Below are 24,806 nucleotides of genomic sequence, written 5' to 3' on the forward strand. Positions count from 1 at the left end.
TTAGTAAACATTTTAATTCTTTCTTTTTTGGGTGGAAAGAAATTAAAGAAATTAATTTATTTAGAAAGGATGCATTACATTGATCAAAAGTGACAGTAAATACATTTAAAAAGTCACAAAAATAATTTTTTAGGAGAAAGTTAAAACCATAGCTTTCTACTCCTCAAAGAATCGTGAAAACAATTTATACACAGCTGTTTTCAACATTGGTTCATGTCTTCACCCACCGGTTCCTGAAATCACCTAGAGAGCTGTTATGGATAAATGAGTTGACTTTTACAAATCTCCTGGACATGCCTATGTTAAAACTGAACTATAAAAAAGACTATATAATATTTGCCCAGTTGTCTTGCACTCTGAATAATACCTAATCTTATCTCTATAGTATTGTTACATCCTTTTGCTATTAAGTAATAAAAAGGGCCTTGAAAAGGTACATTTGAAGTTACTGATTGCTCCTTTATCATTGCTTTCTGAGACATTATTAAATAATTAGTCCTGTGCCACTGCTGAATCTGAATACCATTCAATGAGTCTGAAAGGCATTTTAATATTTTCACTGTTTTTGAGAAATTTCAATGTATTTTGATGTCCCATGCTTTCACGGATCTTCAAGTGCCTTAGTCCCCTGGTATATTTGATTAAACAATCACATCGTTGATGAATGGTTTGATCCACTTCAAATGCTGACTACTATATACCTATGGGTCATTCTACAGAAACGTCCATTTTTCTTTCCAAGCTTTTACAGAAATATTACAATTGAAAAACACATTTGGGTTACTTTTATTTTTTATATTTTAAAATAAAACAATGTGTTGTTTGATCAATTAGACCTTGCACTATCGATGTGGCAATATTTGTTTTTAATAGGTTATAAACAATTCCCAAGCACCACAGAACTGCTTGTCCCCACAGGGGTGGGGTGCTTGGAATTCTTTATAATTAATTAAAAACAAATAATGCCACATTGATGGCGCAAGAAGGTCTAATTGATCAAACAACACATTGTTTTATTTTAAAATATATATATATTTTTTAACCCTAATGTGTTTTTCAAGTGTAATATTTCTGTAAAGGCTAGGGACAGAAAAAAATGGTAGTTTCTGTATAGAATGAGAGAGAAAGTGTTTTATTTTGCAGTCAAAATCAGGGTTTTCCACCATTTGAAATTACAAAAATGTATTCATAACTATCAAATATATGATATAAATGGCATAATAAAATAAAATGCTCAATAAATATTATAATGTACAGTGAATATATATATATATATATATATATATATATATATATATATATATATATATATATATATATATATACATATACATATATACACACACACACACACACATATACATATATATATATATATATATATATATATATATATATATATATATATATATATATATATATATATGAACCTGTAATCTAAATTACTTAATGAACAAGTTAACTCTATTTTCTATTTTGTTTCTCATGAAACTTTGTCTCCAACAAGTTTGTTCTTGCGAGCGTTGGCATGATGGCAGAACAGCATGTCTTTTTACGAGGACACTATTAAATGCCGAGAAAAGAACACTAAAAGAACACCCTGTCGTCGCAAATTAGCGCTTGATCCCAACAAGGTATGCTGTCACCTGATTGGACGTCGCCACGACTCTTTAACGCTTTTGAGCAGCTGGCAACGTCTGGCTGGCAAGTCCCGACGTCTTTTCATATACGAATAGGTCATCTGTGTAACCGGACCTCACCAGTTCGAAAGTTCATTTGTATCTGATATTCAGGTGAGTAAAAACTCTCGGTTCATATTCTAATGGCCATACCCTTAAGAATACCCTTTTGTTAATCCTAGCAAATAAGATAAGAGCATCAATCTGACACACTAATGCACACTGGTGTTTGTAGATGAGAAACGCATCTTCATCGCTTTTATTTCTCCAAAGAGTTTTTGTACTCCCGGTGATGGGACTCTCCCAGATAGCAATGAGTCGGCGGACCGCCGGCGGCGCTCCGGCGGCAGTAGAAGCGTCAGAATAGCGTAATCGCAAACACGTTTGACGGTGCACCGCCGGCGGCAGCCGCTTTTTAGAAGCGGCAGCCGCCTTCCTACCGCCTTCGTTCCGCGGCCGGCCCGCGGGCCAACCGCCGTCCCGCCGCCGTTATATCAAAGGCGACCCTTCCGCGGCCCGTCGGAGGCAAACGCTATTTTCGAGCGATCGGTCGCCGCTTGCTTATTTATTTATTTATATATATATTATATATATATATATATATTATGCAGTTTATCAAGAATAATGATTGATCAAACCAGACAAATTTCCATTTGACGTTTTAATTCCACATTTCAAAGTACAGTAACTGTCATTGAAACATGATGTCAGATCCCTGAAATATAAATAACAGAAAAAAAGAGAAAAAAATAAATAAAATAAATACACACACACACACACACACACACACACACACACACACACACACACACGCAGGTTTCCAATTAAATTGTTAAAAAAAAAAAAAACAGCCTTAGCTTACAAGCAAATTATAACACTTACAATAATTGTTAATAATATAAAGAGGTCAGCTCTGGCATGAAAAGAATTACCAGTAAACATAAGTAATGAGTATATCTGGTACCAAAGAATGTGCAGGACACCAAAAAAAATTCAGGTATAACATCACATTTACAAGCCATTTCTAACAATAAGATAAGTGGTAATAATTTAGAATAAAGCTCTGGAGTAGAATAGACCATTATAATGGCATTGCTGACCTGGGGTACAAGATGTCTCTTGTATCTGTGATAAACATCTTCAAATATATATAAAAAATACTGAGGTAAAAAAAGTAGTAGAACAGATATAACTGCAATGCTGACCTGTGGCACAAGGATTTACAAGCTATATTTAACAATATAATAAGTTAAGCACTATGATAATATCCACAGTGAACAGTGTGGATTGGGGAGTGCAGTCTGACACTTCTGGCTTCTTTAGGGGTCTTGATGTTACTGACTGCAGGATAAAGAAAGGGTTCCAGTTGTCAGTGATGCTGGGATGTCAGTAGTCAGCCTAGGTTTAAGGGGTCGGCTGTGGGTCCCTCTCAGCTGTGCGGCGCCTTTTTCCGCCTTCACGGTCAGATGCTCCTTTCAGGTAACGCGTAACGTTAACCTGGATGGCTTCATCAGTGGCATCCTGTGTTGCCGGGTTCTTCCGGATGGCTCCTGTAGAAAATACAGATCTGTCATTCCATTTGAATGGCATAATGCCATACACATCTACTAAACATATATATTTTTTTTTTTTTACATCCAACTTACTTTGAACAATGGTCTTCAGGAACATGTCTCTAAAACATGCTTTATCCCCAACTCCAGTCCAGGTTGTATTGATGGAAAGGTGATTAGAGAAGATACTTTGAAGCATCCGCCAGACGGTTGTCTTTAGGTCCCTCCCACATTTGATTGCCAAAAACCGAAGCTGAAAATCCAAAAAAAGTGTTACAAATTACATTTCTCTGAAGCTTATCATACATAAATATAAAATGTGACAGGCTATGGATTCAGACTGTAGAATATGCAGTGTACAATCTTAATTCTACTTTTTACATTACCCTATGGAGTTATAAACGAAATCAGCACACTTACAAATCGTTCCTGGAGCTCTTTATCCTGCCTCAAACTGTTGTCAAGCAACGCCAAATCTTCCTGGGTGTCTAGGGGGAGTAACAGATCCCCTGGCAGGGATAACTCTCCAACAGACACATTGGCACTGAAATGTTGCAGCATAGTGTCCATTTTGTTGTCCATGCTACGCACAACATCGCCAAACTCTCCAAGACGTCGCAGCATTAAGGTCTGATCTGCACCTACATGGGTTAAATAAAATAATAGTCAGTCCTGGTCCCTCAACTACTAAACTATGACATTTATATCTAGGTCTACTACATGTATAGGTGGCCCCAGTGGGAATTAAACCAACAACCACAGGTGTTGTTTGCAAGTTGTACCTGATTGCCCAGTGCGAGCAAACGTCTTCAACATTGTCCCAACTTGCTTCACCTGCTCTTGAAGTGAGCCGCTGTCATCCGAAGCTACAAAATAAAAGGCATATGGTAATTTTGTACATACATCACATACTCTTTCCTAAGTTTGACTTTTTTGTGCATGTTCTTACCTGCTCGTGCAGTGCTTTCCCTCAGAGCTTGGTTCTCCTCCCTCAGGGCTTGGTTCTCCTCCCTAAGGGCTTGGTTCTCCTCCATCACGGCTTGTTTTTCATTCTGGAGTCTCTGGAAATCTACATTAAAAAACAAAACAACAACAAAAAAAAAAACACCTAAAGGCACTATTTTCAATACTTTTAAAACACTGGACACTAAGACATAGGCCTAAAATATACCTTCATTAGGGATGGGCATGATTAATCGACGATCGATAATTGATCGTTAAGATTTTCCTCGATCATGTTAATTTGTTATCGATTAATCTAAAGCATTTTTTTTTTTATTTGACACCCTACTCGGTTATCTGTGATCTTCCGTTTTGATTTCAAAGAATAATCATGAAGATGTCACGACGAAGTGTGGCGTGGGACCATTTTGATTTAAAAAGCGAACTAGTTAACTGCAAACATTGCGATGCCGTGTTTAAGTACAACACGGCCACGACTCAAATGATGTACCTATGCATCCCGGCAAATTTTCATGAGGCTTTAACCCTTTCGAGTCGATTAACGTGTATATGCGTTTTGAGTCATTTTCTCCTGATAACCCCTGATAAATTACACACTCAGTTTTTATCGTACAGATAAGAGCAATACATCAATCGAATCTGTAAAGGGTCTAGTTTTTTTTGGATACAGACATAATAACAAAAAACCTTTGTGCACTTATAAAATAAAGATAACAAACAAGGTGCGCTGTCTACAGTCTTTGTCTCCGCTGATCGTCATGTACAAACATTTCATTAAAATGAACCGTAACTCCGTGAATACTCAACAAAGAGACATGAGAGAGATATCTATAGAAAGCCTGGAATGTCTACTTTTAACCTAAACAAGTGCTTCCGAAAAACAAATATTCTGAGATAAAGTAATCCATATGAAAACAACGCAATGTCTGTTTTTCATATCTTCCTTCATTATATTTAATGTGACCACGCCCCCGCGCTGAACGCGCTATTCAGATTCAAACTGAAGCGTGCGGCTTGAATACGCCCATACAGAAGAAAAGGCAGCGAGACTGTTCTTCAAGTTTTTATTTTATTTTACTGTTTGCTTCGTGATGAGAGGACTAAGACATAATTCACCCCAAAAAGATGTGATGTGGTTGATGATTTGAGAAATGGATTTCTTCAGAAAAAAGAATGAAGCACTTTATTCAGACTCAAAACGCATATATGCGTTAATCGACTCGAAAGGGTTAAGAACGCCTGCTAGCAGCTGCAGGTTCCGCTGCTTTAGAGCACTGCATATGCACGCGGATATATGTTCGGTTTGCCTGAACGTAGTTTAACTGTCTGCCACAAGTTGATCTTGTAATAAAGGTCTCACCGAGGAAAAACACGCTGTATTTTTGTATTCATTGCATTTTTTTATTATAAAAATTAAATAATTAATTATATTATAAAAATATTAATGATTAATCGATAGTCGATCGTTAATTCTCCCGACGATCGACTAAGAAAATTTAATCGAATGCCCATCCCTAACCTTCATAGCTGAAAACTTCATGCTGTACACGAGATGCCAGGGGAGTCCAAGGGCCAATTACAGAGCGATGACTTTCTCCTATTGATAATCATTGACGTAAAAATATGTTTGAAGTTATTGCATACATTTAATGAATTGGACTTAAAATGGAACACTTAGTTTAGCGCAACATATTACATACCTCCAGCGTTTTCACCCATATGCTGCCAGGGTAAATTTGCTGCTGGGGGTGTAAAGCTTAGTACTTGACGAGCTGGAAGAGCAAACATAACAGCTTTAACTTCAGTGCAGAGTATTGCATATTCAGTAATGAAACTATAATTGAACTGTGCAATGCTAATGGAATGTACAACACACCTCGACACCTTTCATCCAGAAACTGCTGCGGCGAGTAACCAGTCAAGTGTCCTAATGAAAAACAGATTATGATTAAAGGATTCCTTATCTTAAATAGAAGCAATAGTTTCCAAGACAAAAAAACGTCACAAATAACATCACTTACTTGTACTCAAACTCTTGGCTCTGTGAAGTGGAGTCTGAATTTCTGGGGAGAAACCTGGTTCTGAGAAAGAGGAAACAGAAATTTGAAAATCTAACAAAGGGTATAGTTTAGTGGCAGGATCACAAATCAAGCATCACAGCAGTTTTACATACCACCTCTGAAGCCTACAGATGGCACAACATTTTCCTGGTTTTCTGGAATCGATGCAACTTCTGGAGCATCGGGCAGCACTGAAACCTTGTTACCAGGAACAATGTTTTCAAAGCTCAAAAGAGGTTGTCCAAACGACAGCACTGCTGGTGCATCTGGAAGACTAGACTCCTCTTCATCAGAAGAGGCCTGGGGTCTGTACTTGGAATTTGAGATTCTCTTTCTCTTTCTCTTCTTGTCATCGTCCGTCGTTTCAACGCTAGAACCTGTTTGGAAGCGCACCAAATATCTCATCGCCTCTTGCCAACATTCTAGAGCAGGGAATAATGAATGAAAGTCAGTTATCCACCATAAACAGACAAAGAAAATACACAGATGAAATGCAGGAAAATCAAATGCATAAGTCAGAACCATTTACCTGCTCCCTTCATAAACTTAAAATGATGTTTCTCCCAGGTGCTGTGTGGAGGCGTGCAGCGGATGGCTAAATTGTTGCCTTTGTCTTTTTTGCGGAGGTTAAATGGGGGCCAATAGCACATGCCCTCGCTGAGCCACACTTGCGGAACCACTGCAAATGGCTGATCCTCCTCATCAATAAACTGTGGACAGCTGTCCATTTGGTCCATTCGGCGTGGGGCGTTTTTTCCAGTTCACTTTGTCACACCGGAAAAAAAATCGAGTACTGCAGAATAGATCAGCACCGTGAAATCCTCTGTAGATGTGACACAACTTCGGGCACGCTCATCTTGATCTGACGTGTTGAGCCTGGTCATCAACTCTCTACAGCACAGACACTCTATTTCCGTCGGCATAGATTGGCATATTCCCCCACATTCACACCACCAGTTCATGTTGGCTCTCATCCTCACGTCCTCAGGCTGTTGAGCGATCGCAACTAATACACGCGCATATAAATTTCACTCGCGACTGGCTTGACGGTGTTTTACTCAGGCCATGCTAGCTGGCAACAAAGGATTCCATTCATTGTGCTAAGCTAAGCTAACGCCGACCCAGTCAAACTAAAACAATGCATGCACTGACACAAAAATGCATTTGCCCACCTATCTAAATGTAGGAAATAATGTGAATAAGCCCTATTTCAAAAAACGGTGGAGTGTTCCTTTAATTGTAACATGGCGGCAACTTTGTAAACAAGGCTAACTTACTTTAGCCTTACTTTAGCTTGACTAGTAAGGCATGAACAAAGATGACTACAGATTTTACAAAGACAAACTAAAAACAATGTAAACATAATATTGCGTTAAGGAAACATGTACTTACTTAAACGATGGTAGTCCACAGAAACTCGCGATTGAACGGCGAACTGACGCGAATGTGTGCTCTAGTTATGTTGTTTGGGGAGGGGCCAGGAGCTCAGTGGCTCCAGTGCGTCATCGAGCCACCGTTTTAGCTCCGCCCAAAAAAAAATCCTGAACACAGCAATGGTGAAAACCTATACTTTCTAACATTTATAATGTGTTTACATTTTTTTAAGTGTTTTACTGTCTTAAACATTTGTACAGGTCGCAATTGCAAATTAATCCCTTATACATGTAAAAAGTCAAAAAAAAAAAAAAAAAAAAAAATCAAGGTTGGAAAAAATGAAAGACATAAAATGACATTTCCTGGAATGGCAGAAAGACGAAATATTTCTAAATATTTCATAAATCTGCCAGTGCAGCTGTGAAACCAGAGGAGCTTTTAGATTTTAGTTTATCCTTCTGATCAGGTCAAAACAGAGATTTTCCTGTTTATGATAGGCTATTACCATGGTTGCAAATTAATAAAAAATTATAAAGTATAGACCTACCCAAGATTTTGGCCATGTTGCAGATGTCTTTCACTGTTCACTGATGTAGCCAGGCATTAGTGAAAAGTCTAACTTCATCAATTTATTCAGCTAAATTGTTCATACCATGAATTAAATATCTATTTTAAAACCTAATCAGAATCAGAAAGATATTTATTGCCAAGTAAGTTTTACAAAAGGAATTATTTTTGGTTTATGCATGTCTCAATTGTGCATAAATCAAAGAAATGTAAACAATTTTCACCTAAGTGCATAAAATAATTTTACATATAGCCTATTAGGCTACTCTATCGCTTCAGAGTTTCAAAGTAATTTAAATGTAATTTCCTAAACCGTACCTTATCATGGAATCAAGAGTCAAGAATAAACCCTAATGGCTTAAAAAATAATAATAATAATAATAATAATATGGGATTTAATTCACATATAGGCTATTATGATTTTATAATCGCTTCAGATGTGAAAAGTAGTTAAAATGCTGTCAGTTCCACTTCCATTCTAACTCCCAACATGCTAAACATAGCCTTGGCTGCTGGTCGATTTTAGTAGAAATCCTTGCATTTCAAAGCGGCTTGCCGCCAGCCGGCCGCGGTCCATTAGACGGAGGCAACCGCCAAAGAAAATGAAGCAGTCGGCCCGCCGGCTTTTCGCCGGCGGCATCTCGCAAGAAATGGGAGTGACGTATTCGGCGGCAAACGTTTCATCCCCGCCAGCGGGACGCACCTATAGCCGACAGCTTAGGGCCGGCGGCAAAAAGAAGCCGTGCGGATATTTTTTGCTAGCTGGGCTGGCTCGAGCATGATGCAATCCAGCTGTGAGTCACAGAATCACGATCAGCGAGAGCACAATGAAGGCAAAAGCCCCGCGATCGTGTCATCTTACCTTACTTAAGTTATGAATTTATGAGCTTTCGTTAACATGATGCTCATATGTTTTACAGTCCTTACCTAGGTTACATACACCTGCCGTGATGGATAATTATTTTGAGTCATCTATTTATTTAATTAACCGTAATCAGTTCTGTAATTTAAACCGGATGAATGGCTGTTAAAGTCCATCAAAACTGTCCTTGCTTTTTCTGAAATGTCTGGCATTTTAAACCTTGCCCGGCGTTGAAGAGTTTAACGTTTAACAGCAGTCATCCGGTTTAAATTACAGAATGTTTTAAAACTGAGGGAAATGTATGAATAAAAATTGTAAAGAAATACTTAAATAAACAAATATGCTAAATAAATAAATACAAATCTGGTTAAAGGCTTTATATATATATATCTGTAAAAACCGATAAGTAAACTTTACTCAAACCTGTTTGAGTAAACCGACTGCCTTGATTTCAACCATGTAAGTTTTAAAACTTTGCATTTAAGTAATTAATTGACCTCAATAATCAGAATATGAACCTCAACAATGGGTACTATTGTAGTACAAAACTCATCCATGGCTCCCAGCATGCTCTGCAGGAATTATTATTATTATTATTTTATTTTTTTTATGGTCACCGTTGTTGAGGTTCATATTCTGATTATTGATGTCTTTGTGTGACTGTTTGACACCATAGAAAACCACACTATTTGAAAAGTCATTCATATTAACTGATTATCACAGAACCCCTTCCTCTTAGAATCACTTATGATAATCAAGCAAATTACACAACACCTATTTCATCAGAGATTAGACTCTGTATGGATCAATAATTGATGATTATCATCACCAATATGAAGTATAACAACCTACACCTAGGTACTTTTTCTGGGCTTTTGAGTTACAACAAATGTGTTTTAGAAACATTCTAAAAGCCAGAGAAAAGACTAAAGCCCTATTCGGACGGGACTAGTTTTACATGGGGTCGTTAGAGAAATCTGCGTTTCACAGACGTACTTGGTGATTTTAATCCCGTCCGAATCTGCCACGTCTGTGTTTTTCACACACAACCTCTGTGATAATTCCAGAGCAAATTACTTACCATTTTTCAGCAAACTCAGTGATCCTCTGAGAAAACTAATCCCGTCCGAATGCGAATGTCTGTGATTGCCGGTGATATTTTATTTCACAACGCCTTTCCTTGTGTGTTTTGGCCAACGTGAATTACCGTAGATGCTCTTACCGCGCGGATGTTTGATAGTTTACTTAGCGGCAAATAAATAATAATAAAAAATAATACAAATAATAAAATCAAGAGCAAGATCGCGTAAACCGTTAATACCAGCTATTTTAATATCAGCATCAGGTAAGATTACTCATGATCATTTATTTACTCCGTTACATAATGTTTTAATTACATTTAATAAAAAAAAGGAAAACAAGTTAAACTAAAGGAATCACACATTAACATGGTTTTGTTATACTAGCCAAATCAACATCTAAACCTTAGTTCATTCTCAATAAGATCTTCTCTAGATGTCTGACAGAAATGAAGTCAGTCTGGTTATTAATAAGTGGAGCTGGTGATGCTGTTTGTTAGGTTGTTTAATCAGATCTTGAGAGAGTTCATGTATTTTATTTCAGTTGATTTCATCTAAGGCTGTGTCTGAAGTCAGTTGTAGTAGTTCGTGTTTCTCTTTTCTTCAGTGATTTCTGTTTGTTAACAGCAGCTGTTCATCACTAATTCTCAATCAGCACTTCGCTAATTACTTAATTGCAATGTACACTGTAAACCCTGATAAGTTCACAGAACTCAAAAAATATTTTGTAACAGATTACACAAAAACATTTAAGTATTGTTTTAAGTTTACATAAACTTAAACAATTTAATTCCAGTTGCCTTAAATAATTCTATTTCTGAACTTCTAATTAGGGCGTAATTCACTCATAATTTTATCTATTTTTCAACTCCTATAATGTGGGAAATACACTCAAAATTAGGCTTTTGCTGTCCATCCTCAGTCTAACCACAGGCTCTACTCTTCACCACAACGGTAACACTACAAATCCAACATAACATAAACCTTTGTAAAATCTAATATAACACAACATTTATGTATTAACTTATGTCCCTCTATGTTAATCTTGTGTAAAAACACACAAAATAACACTTAATTTCTAAATTTATTTTCCTTGTTTTCTGATGCAAAGCATACTGGGAACTAGAAAACCCAATCATTTTAAGTTCACCTCACTACAACAAATTTGAGTTAACAGATCTTATTTAAATTAAGTCCAATGAACTTTCGTTATTATTTGAGTGCAATTAACTAATTTCATTTGATTAATTTCACTGTTCGGTTTTACAGTGTATAGCTTCTTTTCTGAACTCAACTGAATTAAGTAAAGAGTACTTACAACTGTTAGTTTTAAAACTTAAATTGTTAAAGGCAATCAGTTTCCTCAAATGGTTTCAGTTAACATAACTTATCAGGTTTTAGTGAAGCTGTGTCTGAAGTCCGTTGTAGTTCCTTTATCTCTTTTCTTCATTAATTCTGTTTGTTAACAGCAGGTGTTCATCACTAATGCTCAATTATCACTCAATTTATCACTTAAACGTGCAGTATGGAATTTTTGGCCACCAGGGGTCACTCAATCAAAATAATAACATAAGACGTACTTTGATGACTTCGGGAAAGAGCGTAAGGCTCATGGAAGTTGTTGTTCATTGGAACACGCGCTCTGTCGCTCCCTATCAATCCTAACTTATTCTAACTTTAGTATTTTGACAATCACGTCTTTTCGAACGGAGAGATATAGACGGTTTCAACGGCAACAACACAAACAAACGTTACTGCGCATGAGCGCTTTTGTGGACCTAACTTAACTTCCTGTAGACTTTCAAATAGAATCAATAACAACAGCCAAGTCCCTCTAGAGTAGATATTTTTTGATAACAAACAAAATGTTTGCTGCGTGGATCAGGCGGACTTAATGAAAATGCAAATTCATTATTTGCCAACAGGAGATGTTTTAAAGCATAGACATAAAGCGCGAGAAATCGAGGTTTCCCCAGTAACAGCTGTAAACGAAGCAGAGCTGGTACGCTTATACGCTGCTATCAGGCATATAACATGCAAGTCTTCCTCCAGAAATGCAGCGACATAAAAACACCTGTTCCTCGCTTTTGATATTTAAACATATGCCTGGAGCAACTGGACCGTTCGCGGGAGGACCATACCAGGGACTTTCTCGATCTGGTGTGCCTTACCCACTTCCCCGATCGCGCTCTCTCCATCTTCTACACCAGCCTGAGCGAGCGGAGTAAGGCACGCCTACCAGCGAACGGTCCCCGAGAGGATTTCACCGGTTCCGTGGAGTGGGTGCTGGAGAAAAATGGATCTTCAGCACCGCCGAAGAGGATATATCCAGCCCCAGTCCCGACCCAGAGGCCAGCCACCATCAAGCTGCACGAAGCCAGAGCCCGAGCCAATCACCGACAGAGTGCAGGACCTCGAGAGCGCGACTGACCAGGTGTGTGTGAGCCGGCAACACCGTGCATCGTGGGAGTCTTAGTGGAGATCGAGGGTGTGGAGGCTCAGCCTCTGAGCCCTGGACTCCTCCTCAGTCCTTTGACCCAGAGGCTCCGCCTTGGATCTTAGCTCCCTCGTCTCCACCATGGCCTGGCATCCCACCTGCTCCACCGGGCTCCCTCGTCCCTCCGGCTCCACCTTGGTCAGTCGTTGACCATCCGCCGCCTCAGGACTCCATTCCTCTGGCTTCACCTCGTCACTCTCGTCACTCCGACTCCTCCTCAGTCCTTTGACCCAGAGGCTCCGCCTTGGATCTTAGCTCCCTCGTCTCCACCATGGCCTGGCATCCCACCTGCTCCACCGGGCTCCCTCGTCCCTCCGGCTCCACCTTGGTCAGTCGTTGACCATCCGCCGCCTCAGGACTCCATTCCTCTGGCTTCACCTCGTCACTCCGTCCCTCCGTCTCTGTCAGGCTCCTCCTTCCCTCTGGTTCCACCTCCATCCTCAGTCACTCCGGCTCCACCTTGGTCGCCTGCGCCTTCTGTTCCACCTAGGCCCTGTGGATCCTCAACGTCATCCTGTGTCTGCGGCTGCGCTGCTCCATCTTGCGCTCCTCACCCACCGGTGCAGTCTCCGCCTGTCGGCCCCCTGGTTTCGTCGGCTCATTCTCCACCATGGCTCCTCCCGCCGTCGACTCCACCATGGATCTCAGTCCTGGCTGGTCTCTGGAGGACCATCTGGCTCCTCCTGCTCTGGGCTCCTCCCATCCACTCCGCCCTGGTCCCTACCTCCATGCTCCCTCTTCACCTGCTCCTCGCCTACCCCCGGACCCCCACCCTCCCTCCACTGGTATTCTTGCGGTGCAAGGACGCACCTTTCCGGGAGGGGGCGAACTTTTACGTTTATGAACTTTCTGTTCCCTTATTTGGTCACTTTCCTCTTATTGTTTTGGTTAATTGATTATTCCCCACCTGTCTCCAGTTCCCTCATTACCTCCTGTGTGTTTAAATACCCGGTCTGTTCAGTTCCTCCTCGTCCGTGATTGAATGTGAATGTATGTGTAACTGAATGTGCATCTGTGTATATTGTGAAGTTAATGTTTGTGCTATATATAGTCTGTAATCTCTTTTGTTTTCTAGTAAACTCCTCATTTTGATCACCATCCTCCTCAAGCTCTTTAGTCTTTCGTTTAGCACTACCCAAATTGTAACACCAGTCTTGTCACAATTTATTTTTTAAAATCTAATAAACTTTTTATTTTATTAGTTTATGTAATAAACTAGATTCTTGCATTTTAATGTTACAAAAGATTATTTATTTATTTTTTTTAGGTAAATGCCTAACTTTCTCCTCAAAGAATCCTGAAAACAATTTATACACAGCTGTTTTCAACATTGGTTCATGTCTTCAACCACCAGTTCCTGAAATCACCTAGAGAGCTGTTATGGATAAATGAGTTAAACTTATGAACTATAAAGACTATATCATATTTTCCCAGTTGTCTTGCACTCTTTGAAGAATAATACCTAATCTCATCTCCATAGTATTGTTACATCCTTTTGTTACTGTTTAAGTAATAAAAAGGTCCTTAAACGGGTATATTTGAAGTTACTGATTGCTCCTTTTATCATTGCTTTCTGAGACATTATGAAATAATTATTCCTTTGCCACTGCTGAATCTGAATACCATTCAGTGAGTCTGATAGCCATCTGAATATTTTCTATTGTTTTTGAGAAATTTCAATGTATTTGATGTCCCATGCTTTTACGGATGTTCAAGTGCCTTATATGTAGTCCCCTGATATATTTGATATTTGCCATAGTTGTCCTTTTGGGTCCACTGCTTTTGTCATCCTATAAATCCAGTATTAGTTGGTGTAAGCCATTTAAAAGAAGAATAGTAGCTTATCTCTCTTTGTTATGCAACATTGGAATGCTTATTCTTTATCAGCACAAACGCATGTTATTTTATGCAAGTTTGTTTTTAATAGTATATAGGTATGCATATGATCAAATTTATTGTGTATTTAAATTGTGTGTTCCGAGACTAAGCCCCTCCCCCACCAAAAAAAAAGTGTTATTGTGGGGACCCCCATAAGCCTTGATTCAATTCGAGCAGTGGTTATCATACATTAAGACTGTATTTTGATGTGGCAAAACCGGTTTATTTCATAAAAAGTAAAACACTAAAAATAATTTTATTTTAGGTGGTGTTTCAGACATCCATGGTACTTTATAGTTTGGCTTCCTTTAAAGCATTTTTTTATTTGTCAGTGTTACATAAGCACTTGGATGACATGATAAGAGTTTTCAAAATACAATGGACTGAAAATCAGAATAAATATCTAGAGCAATAGAGAGGTTGCATAATATTTCCTAATAACAGCTATTTCTGTTCATTGGGTGATCGGAGTAGTACACACAGAAAATCCTGGTCAATGACACTTAAATGTTTCCTCTCACAGGTAAGCCATGTCATCAGTACCATCTAGTTCAGAATCAGTTGGGACCAGTCCCGTCTGCCCACATGCTGCCAAAGTCCTCACAAATGCTGCAAATAGAGAACTTGAAACCGTTTTGAACAGAAAGGCTGGACACAAGTTAAGAGTAAATGGCACAGACCTTGTAAATGAAACAAACGGTCACCATGTGAATGTAGAGCACACTGAGAATGGATCAGAAGTCACCATGGAGAGGAAGTGGATTCGACCAGATTTGCCTAGCAGATGCACCTGGATACCTGCTGACCCAAATACAGAGTCGCCCCACAAGCACTTCCAACGGTAAGATATCGACACAATAAATCTGTTGCACCCTTTACTCAGAATTAATATTTTTCAGTGAAGAGAATGTTTTAAAATCAAACTATACAGGTACATAATTCATCTGCACAGTAAAACTGTCTTTTACTGCTGGGAATTTATATTTGTTGCTACCTTTTGTGTGCTAAATAAAATAATCTGTTTTATTATATTTTTAAATGAAAGCTTTTATAATTTTTTTTTTATAATAAAATGTACAGTAAATTATTATAATAATATTATCAGTATTGTATTTTGATAGTTGTACTATACGTAAATGTATTATCAATATCTATTATTAATATAAATATTATATCCATATTTTTCTTTGAAACATTAGTATTTATTTTAATATTTTATTTAATAATAATCATAATTTAAAAATAACATCAAAAGTTATTATTTTAGTCAAATTGAATAGATAAAAAACTGTTGCAGTTTGAGTGGAAGGGAAGATTGGAAGAAAAAAAATTCACAACCAACCAAGAGAACCGCAGCATTATGAGGATTGTCAAGCAAAATGGATTCAAGAATTTGAGTGAACTTCACAAGGAATGGACTGATGCTGGGGTCAAGGCATCAAGAGCCACCACACAGAGACGTGTCAAGAAATTTGCTGAATCACAGACAACGTCCGAGGTGTCTTATCTGGGCTAAGGGGAAGAAGAACTGGACTGTTGCCCAGTGGTCCAGTGTCCTCTTTTCAGACGAGAGCAAGTTTTGTATTTCATTTGGAAACCAAGTTCTCTGGAGGAAGGGTGGAGAAGCTCATAGCCCAAGTTGCTTGAAGTCCAGTGTTAAGTTTCCAGTCCAGTGTTAAGTTTGATGATTTGGGGTGCAGTGTCATCTGCCAACAATTAACTAAAAGCGTTTTTTTATTGGTCTTATGAAGTATTCTTATTTGATGAAATGGCGAATTGGATTTTTGTTACATGTGTGTCAAAATCACCACAATTAAAAGAACCGAAAACTTAAAGGGTTAGTTCACCCAAAAAATTTAATTATGTAATTAATAACTTACCCTCAGGTCGTTCCAAACCCGTAAGTTCATCTTCGGAACACTGTTTAAGATATTTTAGATTGAGTCCGAGAGCTCTCAGTCCCTCCATTGAAGCTGTGTGTACGGTCTACTGTCCATGTCCAGAAAGGTAAGAAAAACATCATCAAAGTAGTCCATGTGACATCAGAGGGTCAGTTAGAATTTGTTGAAGCATCGAAAATACATTTTGGTCCAAAAATAGCAAAAACTACAACTCTATTCAGCATTGTCTTCTCTTCCGGGTCTGTTGTGAGCTTGTTCACTGCAGTATAGTGATGTCTGGTTCGCGAACAAATCATTCGATGTAACCGGATCTTCTTGAACCAGTTCACCAAATTGAATTGAAACATTTGAAACGGTTTGCATCTCCAGCAAGCATTAATCCACAAATGACTTAAGCTGTTAACTTTTTTTAATGTGGCTGACACTCCCTCTGAGTTAAAATAAACCAATATCCTGGAGTAATTCATTTACTAAAACAGTACACTGACTGAACTGCTGTGAAGAGAGAACTGAAGATGAACACAGAGCCGAGCCAGATAATGAACAAAACATTGACTCATTTTCAAGTCAATAACCGGTTGCATATCGGAGAGTTCGATTCAATAAATCAGTTGAACAAAAATGGTTCACCAGTTCTTTTGCGCTCGACATAATGACATCATTGGCGATGATTGCCCTTGATTCAAGGCTTCAGTTTACTCAAAGATGGTTCATCAAGCTCATAACATGAGCACAGAATCAGTTCAGAATCAATCATCAAGAGAATCAGTTCGGTTCAGACGATCTGTGTCTCATTCTGCTTCACGCTGAATCACACATGCGCAGTATCATCAGCTCCTCGGTTCTCAAATTGTATACTACTAACCTTATTGCAGTCCACTATTTCATTGTATTCCCTGTATTTCATATATGGGAGTAGAGTACTGACTGAGCCATATACAACACTGTAAAAAAACAATTTGAAGAATTTAGATGTGACCAGTCACTAGAAATTTTTTAGTTGGGAATGTAGATATATTTTTTTTTTACAATGAAGACTTCCTGATTCATTAATATTAAGGACATTCATGTTCATCCTTTGATGATACCACTTCTTTTTCTTATAAAACGTACGTGGAAATTGGCAGACAATTAAAACAACATAAATGTTCAAGGACTGCTGTGAATCTTGGAACACAGTGTAATTGTGTGTGAAAGGCTGTGTATGCTCTATTCTCACCTGACAGTTGCTCATTTGCAGACCTACTCCTACACCTTTACACCCACATGACAAGAAAATATGTTGTATATCCATCTACAATTAAATATAAATTATTCTTTTGTTTTAGCTTTTTTAGCCTTTATAATCAACAATATGGTTGGTTATGCATCAGGTCACCCCCTGAAAATGTATTTCTATTCAAATATAAATAATTGTCTATTGAAAATGTTGGAAAAATGGAACCTTATTCTAAAGTGTTACCAAAATGTTTAATTTGTTCTATATTTATTTCTATTTATAAAAAATAACAACATGAATTATCAATTTGCCACTTCTATAATTCAATTACTTTAAAAAACAGATCCCTTTACTCTAATATATGTATCATGATATAATAATGATTCATCATAGACCCTTTGCACGTGAGGTCACCCTCTACTTGCGCGAAATGTGAAGGCAATGACAGACGGCAGAAGAGCTGTGCTATAGGATGGACGGCAAGCCAAACGAGTACAAGTTCATGTTCGTTCGTGTAATATATATATATATATATATATATATATATATATATATATATATATATATATATATATATATATATATATATATATATATATATATATATATATATATATATATATATTATATATAGATTTTTTTTTTTTACTTGTAAGCACAGTGCAGTGTTAATGGTCAAACTGTGTATTTACAATGTTAAACTGGTTGACAACAATAAATATTCTTATTAGGAATATTTAAACAGTTTTTTTTTTAAACTGTGCAGAGCAGTAATGTTAGCATGCAATGGTAACTTAAGTGGGTAGCCACAAATGACCAGGTCCTCTAAAAACAGGTTACGTGTTATATAAATCTTTACTTGAGTAAATAATAGATATTATTACAAAATAAACCCTAAATTGACGTCTTACATTTGCCATTATGAGGTACCTACCCCAATCCTGTGCAGTGTTTGGAATAACGGTGTTTTAAAGTAACAACGTTATTATTTCAGTAACGCGGTAATCTAACTAATTACTTTTCCCGTCGTTACAACGCCGTTAACGTTACTGAACGTTAAATGCGGTGCGTTACTATGCATTGATTTAATAAACTATCCGAACGGACCCCTGGGTCACACAGCGAGTGAGCAGGTGGGTTAATGACGAGATAAGCGGTTGTGATTGGCTAAGGCAGAGTCATGTGTTTCATGGTAGCCAATCAGAGCCAGTGTTTTTACACACATTCCGGCACACGCGGCTGCGCCAGCGGCGCCAAACACACACACACACACACACACACGCAACAGCTACACAGATTCGCAGCAGAGATGGCGAGTCAGGAGCAATCCGATGAAAAGTTGGCATTTTCAAGGTGAAGATATAAGCACTACTTCAAATTCATTGTGGGCAAAGGCAAGAACGTGCATGTAATGTGTACTTGTAATGTGTGACATGCATCTACAAAGCTAGTGGCCAAAAACACTTTTCTTACAAAGATAATACTTGAAGTGCAGGATAAAACTCTTGCTGTCTGTTGACCTGCAATAAATATTGAAAGTTATGTACCTGTCTGTTCTACTCATTTCAACTGACTTGTGAAAACATGCAAAAAAAAAAAAAAAGTACAAAATCTTTTAGTGAGTAACTATAACTAATTACTTTTTTAAAGTAACGTTCCCAACACTGATCCTGTGATCTCCAACTTCTCCAAATACAGTTCTTTGTGAGGACTTACCAGATACCCTACCTCGACAGATAACAGCACGACAGCTTGTTCAATAGAAGAAGCCATAAATTTTAGTGTTTTTTATTTTAAACTGATTGAAAATTCCTGCTCGTCCACTACTATTTAGCTTTTGCTTCCGGTGATTCTGCCGTCCATCATGGCGTCATCACGTGGTCGTAGTCACGTGTTTGCAAAGGGTCTATTACTTAATACAAAATGCTATTTGTTAATACAAAACAAAATAACTCCATATGATGTTTCTTTCTCTTTGCAATTTAGTGCTTTCTGACAATGATGTGTGTCTTTAATTATTTATGTGTATGGCTGCATAATGTAATGCCAAAATACACAATATGTCAATTTTAAAAGTAAATTAAAATAATAATGTTAGTCGCTTAATTTTTGTTGGAAGAAAAAACAGCTATCAAACTGTGATAAGGGCTGAAGGTGAACGCAGAGAAGATGTATTGGATGAGAAACCGAACTATGTATTGGTCCAGTAACATTATATAAACTGCTATTACAAGAACTGCACCGATGCAGATGTCATATCATAGCAATCTGAATGCACACAAACACATACACACACACCTTGTACTCTCTGATGGTCGCTTTGCTCGGCGCCCATGCAGAGTGCAGATTGAAAAACGCGCTGAATCCATGCAGACTCAGATCAGGGGTGGAGCCGAAACTTGACACAGCTTGCCACCATTTCAAATGAGGGGACTGAAGCGATCACAAATTAATTAAACAAATATTTTTTTTAGGGGAGCTGGGCATAAGTTTCGGCTGAAGCCCCCCTAAAAAGGGCTTTGCGACGCCCCTGTTTTGAACGGTCTCGCAACAGACCTGGAAGAGAAGACAATGCTGAATAAAGTCATAGTTTTTGCTATTTTTTTTTTACCTTTATGCTTTTTTTTTACCTTTCTGGACATGGACAGAAGACCGTACACACAGCTTCAATGGAGGGACAGAGAGCTCTTGGATTAGATCTAAAATATCTTAAACTGTGTCCCAAAGATAAACAGAGGTCTCACGGTTCGGAACGGCCTGAGGGTGAGTCATTAATGATATAATTTTCCTTTTTGGGTGAACTAACCCTTTAGTCTGTGTGAATTGAATTTATTTAATAGACAAGTTTCACAATTTGAGTCGAATCACTGAAATAAATTTAACTATACATATATATATATATATATATATATATATATATATATATATATATATATATATATATATATATATATATACTGTTCACCTTATGTTTGCTAAAATTGGTTTGAGTTGGTGGTTATTTCCAAGTGTGAACATTGAACACCAAATCATTTTATTTATCTAAAAAAAATATTTTGGGTTACAAATATAATATTTATTCCTCTGTAAAAAATCTTTGATTGTGCTAGACGGCATGATTTAAACTGAGAAAGGGAAATACAATGGATTAATTCATAAGGGAAAACATGACGTAATGCAAGTAACCTTCTTACCTTGCAAATAACTCCTGTTTATCCCCTTATGAAAGGAAAATATATTTACCAATATATTTCTTAAAATATATTTACCAATATATTTCTTAAAATATATTGTCATATATTGTAATATATTATTTTCCCTTTTTATTTTCTAATATTTTATATATTTTAATACATTTAATAATATATTGATGATACATATATTATATAATATATTGCAACATATACGAATGATTGCCGCTTTCAATATATTGCAATATATTGGAAAAAAATAATATATATAAGAATATATGCCTAATATATTAAATGATATTTTCCAATATACTGCAATATATGTTTGTTTCATAAGGGTCAACAGTGTTGTTTCAGGAAGAATTACTTATCTAGAAATATAACCGTAAATTACCACACCCTTACCTTACCAAGAGAGCAATGCCAGTGTTTGCAGAGTCACTGTGGTTCAGTTCAGTCAGTTTCTTTGTGGTTTGCTGATAGTTAACGTTGCTTTAATGTGTGTATGTGGTCTTGCTTGTGTGTGTAACCACTTAATGTGCTCCTTTTTCTCAGTACAAAAGCACCCAGTATCCTCCCCAACATTTTAAGCAAGATTGGAGAGACCCCACTGGTCCGCATGAACAAGATTCCTAAAGCTTTTGGCCTCAAGTGTGAGCTTTGTGAGTATCTGTACCATATATGTGTAGGGGATGTTTCTTCACACCTGGTTTCATGCTGCACAATGTGTTTTTTTTTTCTTTTCTTTTTTTTTTCTGTTGTGTCATATGAGGACACGAAAATCACATGGTAATTTAAGGACAACCTGGAAAGTTCCTGTGTTGGCATGTTTACCTTTGTTGGGAAGTAAGTGGTTTTGTTCTGGAATGAACAATTTCGTTAGGTTTCCTCCTCAGTTGACTGTGGACATGAAGGATCACACCTTCCCAGACTGACCATACCAGGACACACTTAAGTCAGGCATTTTGCATGTGTAATTTATTTATTTAATCTCACATACTTTCTTAGTTAGCACCAATATTTTTTTTTTTTTTTAGATGTAAGCTGTATCCAAATATGCCTTCTTCCCTAATACATAGTAGACAAAAAACAGTCTGTGAAAAGAGTATCATGTCTAAATTCACAATATTCAATTTCATATTGCTGACTTTGTAAATAATTAGAGAGAAACCCTGTGCATCATAAACTAAACAACTAAGGATCACACACTACCTGACTTTTTAATGGTGATTTACATAGCTTTTTTTTTTTTTTTGATGCTAAATTGATAAACAATGCCTGATAGAACAAAAAAAAAAAATAGTATGTATATATATATATATATATATATATATATATATATATATATTGTTTGGCCGTCTTGCTTCCATATGAAGTGATATATGTTCTTTAACTTTGTAATTTAATATTGCATATAATCTGTGGTATCCCATTCACTTTGGCTCTTCTACACCCTAATTGAACTTAAAAACTGAACTGAAAAGTGCATTTCTATCATTTTATCAGGTGAAATCAGAGGCCATGAAAATACCCCTCAGCAATTCCTTTAGGGAGGAATGCAGTAGAAGAATACCTCATATGGCTGCATTGTGTTGTAGTTTTGGTTTGGGAAATATTCATTTTCTCTGGGTGAACTCAAAGACCAAAACCAGGCTCAAAAAATGGCTAATTTTTGTGTAAGGTGAAAGAGTTTATCCACATGGGTCAAAAGTGTAGCCAGACTATAGTTAAGCCCCTCAAACAAGCATTGTTTGAAAGTGTTATTGTGTGTAAGTTTAAGCCTTATGAGTCAAAATGCTGTAATGAGCGTTGAAATGGGGATTCAATACGTCTAGCTCTTTCATGTGAACAAGAATACTCTATGGCCAGTTCAGCCGACCAACGTTGGCTTTATAGACATGGATTTACCTTGCTGCAAAGTAGGTGCAAATTTCACATATTTGCATGTGTGGCTGTGCCACTATGATGGAGTTGGGAGTCTAGCTGTACATTAAAGGGCTTTAAGACATAAATTAAACTACACTGGGCATTTTCTGTGTAGGTATTTCATATACATTTTTTTTTTGGCTTCAGGATGTTAGATCGTATGTTACTAACATAAATGTAAACCAAAGTAAATCAGCTTGTACATTCCCACTGTAAAGGGAAAAAAATTTAAACTAAGGGACAAGTTGAAGATTTGTAATGACAACATGAGCAAATGGAAAAGGTCGTTTACGAAGGTGAATTTCTTTTCTTTACTTTTTCTTGTCTTTATATCTGTCCAGTGGCTAAATGTGAGTTCTTCAATGCCGGTGGGAGCGTGAAGGACAGAATCAGTCTGCGTATGGTAGAGGATGCTGAGAGAGACGGCATCCTTAAACCTGGAGACACCATTATTGAGCCCACATCAGGAAACACAGGTGTGTGTCAGCACCATAATGTTTATTCTGATTTAGTATTCATCTTGAAAGTAAGCACTGATTGTTTTTTAACTGTGCCATGTTGAGGAAGAAACGCTGCTCAATTTAGTTTAACTCGGGGGCACTCGAATGCCGGAGGACCAGTAGACATGTGTCAACTAGTACGGCACCAAAGTCAAGGAATGACTGGATAAATACAGACAGCTGTTATTCAGCATCTCTAACACTTACTAGTCATTGAAGTGTAGATTATTGATCTCAGAAAATGGTACAGACTGTGTGACTGTCATGTGTGCTTTCAGGTATTGGACTTGCTCTGGCAGCGGCAGTCAAAGGTTATCGTTGCATCATTGTCATGCCTGAGAAGATGAGCTTGGAAAAGGTGAGATAATGAAGATAAATATGGTGTGGGTGTAAATCCACCTGATTGCTCAACAATTCTTTCAATACTTGTGTGTTTTCATGTGATTTGTGTCCTACCATGCCTGCAGGTGGATGTGCTCCGTGCTCTTGGAGCCGAGATCGTTCGTACCCCTACCTCAGCCCGGTTTGACTCTCCTGAGTCTCATGTGGGGGTGGCTTGGCGTTTGAAGAACGAGATTCCTAACAGTCAACTTCTGGACCAGTACCGCAATCCCAGCAACCCTCTGGCCCACTATGACACCACTGCAGAGGAGATTCTGGAGCAGTGTGATGGTAAATTAAAAGCCTGTGGACGTGAGGCATTAGCCAGGTTTCCACTGTCAGGCCAAAAGCAGGCTTGCTAGTGCGTGCCAGGGCCAGTCACATTTCCACTGTCACTTCCGGGGCTTGATCGTGCCTCGTTGCTGCTTCCTCTGGTCCAACGGCCCAGGTTTTTTGGCCCGACGACACCCTTGGGCCAAAGCAGGCCATCTGGGGGCATTATTCCCAGACATTTCTAAGATACATTTGGAATATTTAACATCAAAACAAATAAAACTGGTTACCTGAGCTCGTCGATTCGGCGGATCCATCTCGTCTTGATAGAACTTCAGTGAACTTATTCCATGTGTTCCATGTGTGGGTCAATATCAGCCAATTAGATTACATGTTCGATGTCGCGTTTTCATTGTTTCAGTCGTTGAAGCCTATTTCTGATTGGTTGTTGCCATTTGGACAGCATTTATGCCAAGAGCAAAGAGAAAGAAATCAAAGAGAAGAGTACTAGGCCATGAGCGAACACACTGGACACAGTCTAAGCACATACATGCTTACTTTAAAAGAAGGGGAGAGATTCGCGATTGCACTGAACATGTTTTAAGTCCAGGCATACTCTCTGAGCGAGCCCAGAGAAAATTCTTGCAACAGCAACGTGTATCTGAGAGCATGCCCAGTTCCTGCGCGAGAGTAGAGAGAATTGCGCTCCGCACATTATATTCCGCACTCGAGGAGAGAGATTTGCGCTCGGGCATATTATATTCTGCCGGCGAGCAGAGAGATTCGCACTCAGCACATTATATTCCATGCTCGAGGAGAGAGATTCATTCTCGGGCACATCATATTCCACGTTGCTTATCCCCATCAAGGTCAACAGTTCTCGGATCAAACGGCTCTCAAAAT

At 37.9% G+C, this 24,806-nt stretch overlaps 2 protein-coding genes across 5 annotated transcripts in view; one reads left to right on the plus strand and one right to left on the minus strand.

Moving 5' to 3' along the window:
* The first annotated feature begins 1,616 nt into the window (after nt 1-1,616).
* The window catches only part of LOC113053629 (cystathionine beta-synthase-like), a 44,388-nt gene continuing 21,198 nt past the window's right edge, over nt 1,617-24,806 (plus strand). Inside the window, exons 1-6 of the mRNA XM_026218795.1 lie at nt 1,617-1,793; nt 15,036-15,353; nt 21,379-21,485; nt 23,091-23,225; nt 23,528-23,607; nt 23,717-23,921. Of these exons, the coding sequence (XP_026074580.1) occupies nt 15,043-15,353; nt 21,379-21,485; nt 23,091-23,225; nt 23,528-23,607; nt 23,717-23,921 (838 nt within the window). The 5' untranslated portion in view covers nt 1,617-1,793; nt 15,036-15,042. The remainder of the gene's footprint in view (nt 1,794-15,035; nt 15,354-21,378; nt 21,486-23,090; nt 23,226-23,527; nt 23,608-23,716; nt 23,922-24,806) is intronic.
* On the minus strand, nt 2,676-7,939 carry LOC113053630 (uncharacterized). 4 transcript variants are annotated; one of them, XM_026218797.1, is made up of 11 exons: nt 6,785-7,019; nt 6,369-6,677; nt 6,217-6,276; nt 6,072-6,122; nt 5,896-5,967; nt 5,715-5,792; nt 4,182-4,301; nt 4,015-4,098; nt 3,653-3,873; nt 3,326-3,485; nt 2,676-3,229 (listed from the first exon to the last, which is right to left on the minus strand). In XM_026218797.1, exons 1-11 carry the CDS (start codon nt 6,990-6,992, stop codon nt 3,084-3,086), a joined length of 1,509 nt encoding a protein of 502 aa, XP_026074582.1. In that variant the 5' UTR covers nt 6,993-7,019; the 3' UTR covers nt 2,676-3,083. The 4 variants fall into 4 exon arrangements, 3 of the variants coding, with proteins under 3 accessions (XP_026074582.1, XP_026074584.1, XP_026074583.1); XM_026218799.1 differs by lacking the exon at nt 6,785-7,019 and adding an exon at nt 7,648-7,939 and having other exon boundaries at nt 3,009-3,229; XR_003277265.1 differs by lacking the exon at nt 3,653-3,873 and having other exon boundaries at nt 3,009-3,229; nt 6,785-7,046.

This window comes from Carassius auratus, chromosome 34 (genome assembly GCF_003368295.1).
Source record: "Carassius auratus strain Wakin chromosome 34, ASM336829v1, whole genome shotgun sequence".
Taxonomy (NCBI): Eukaryota; Metazoa; Chordata; class Actinopteri; order Cypriniformes; family Cyprinidae; genus Carassius; species Carassius auratus.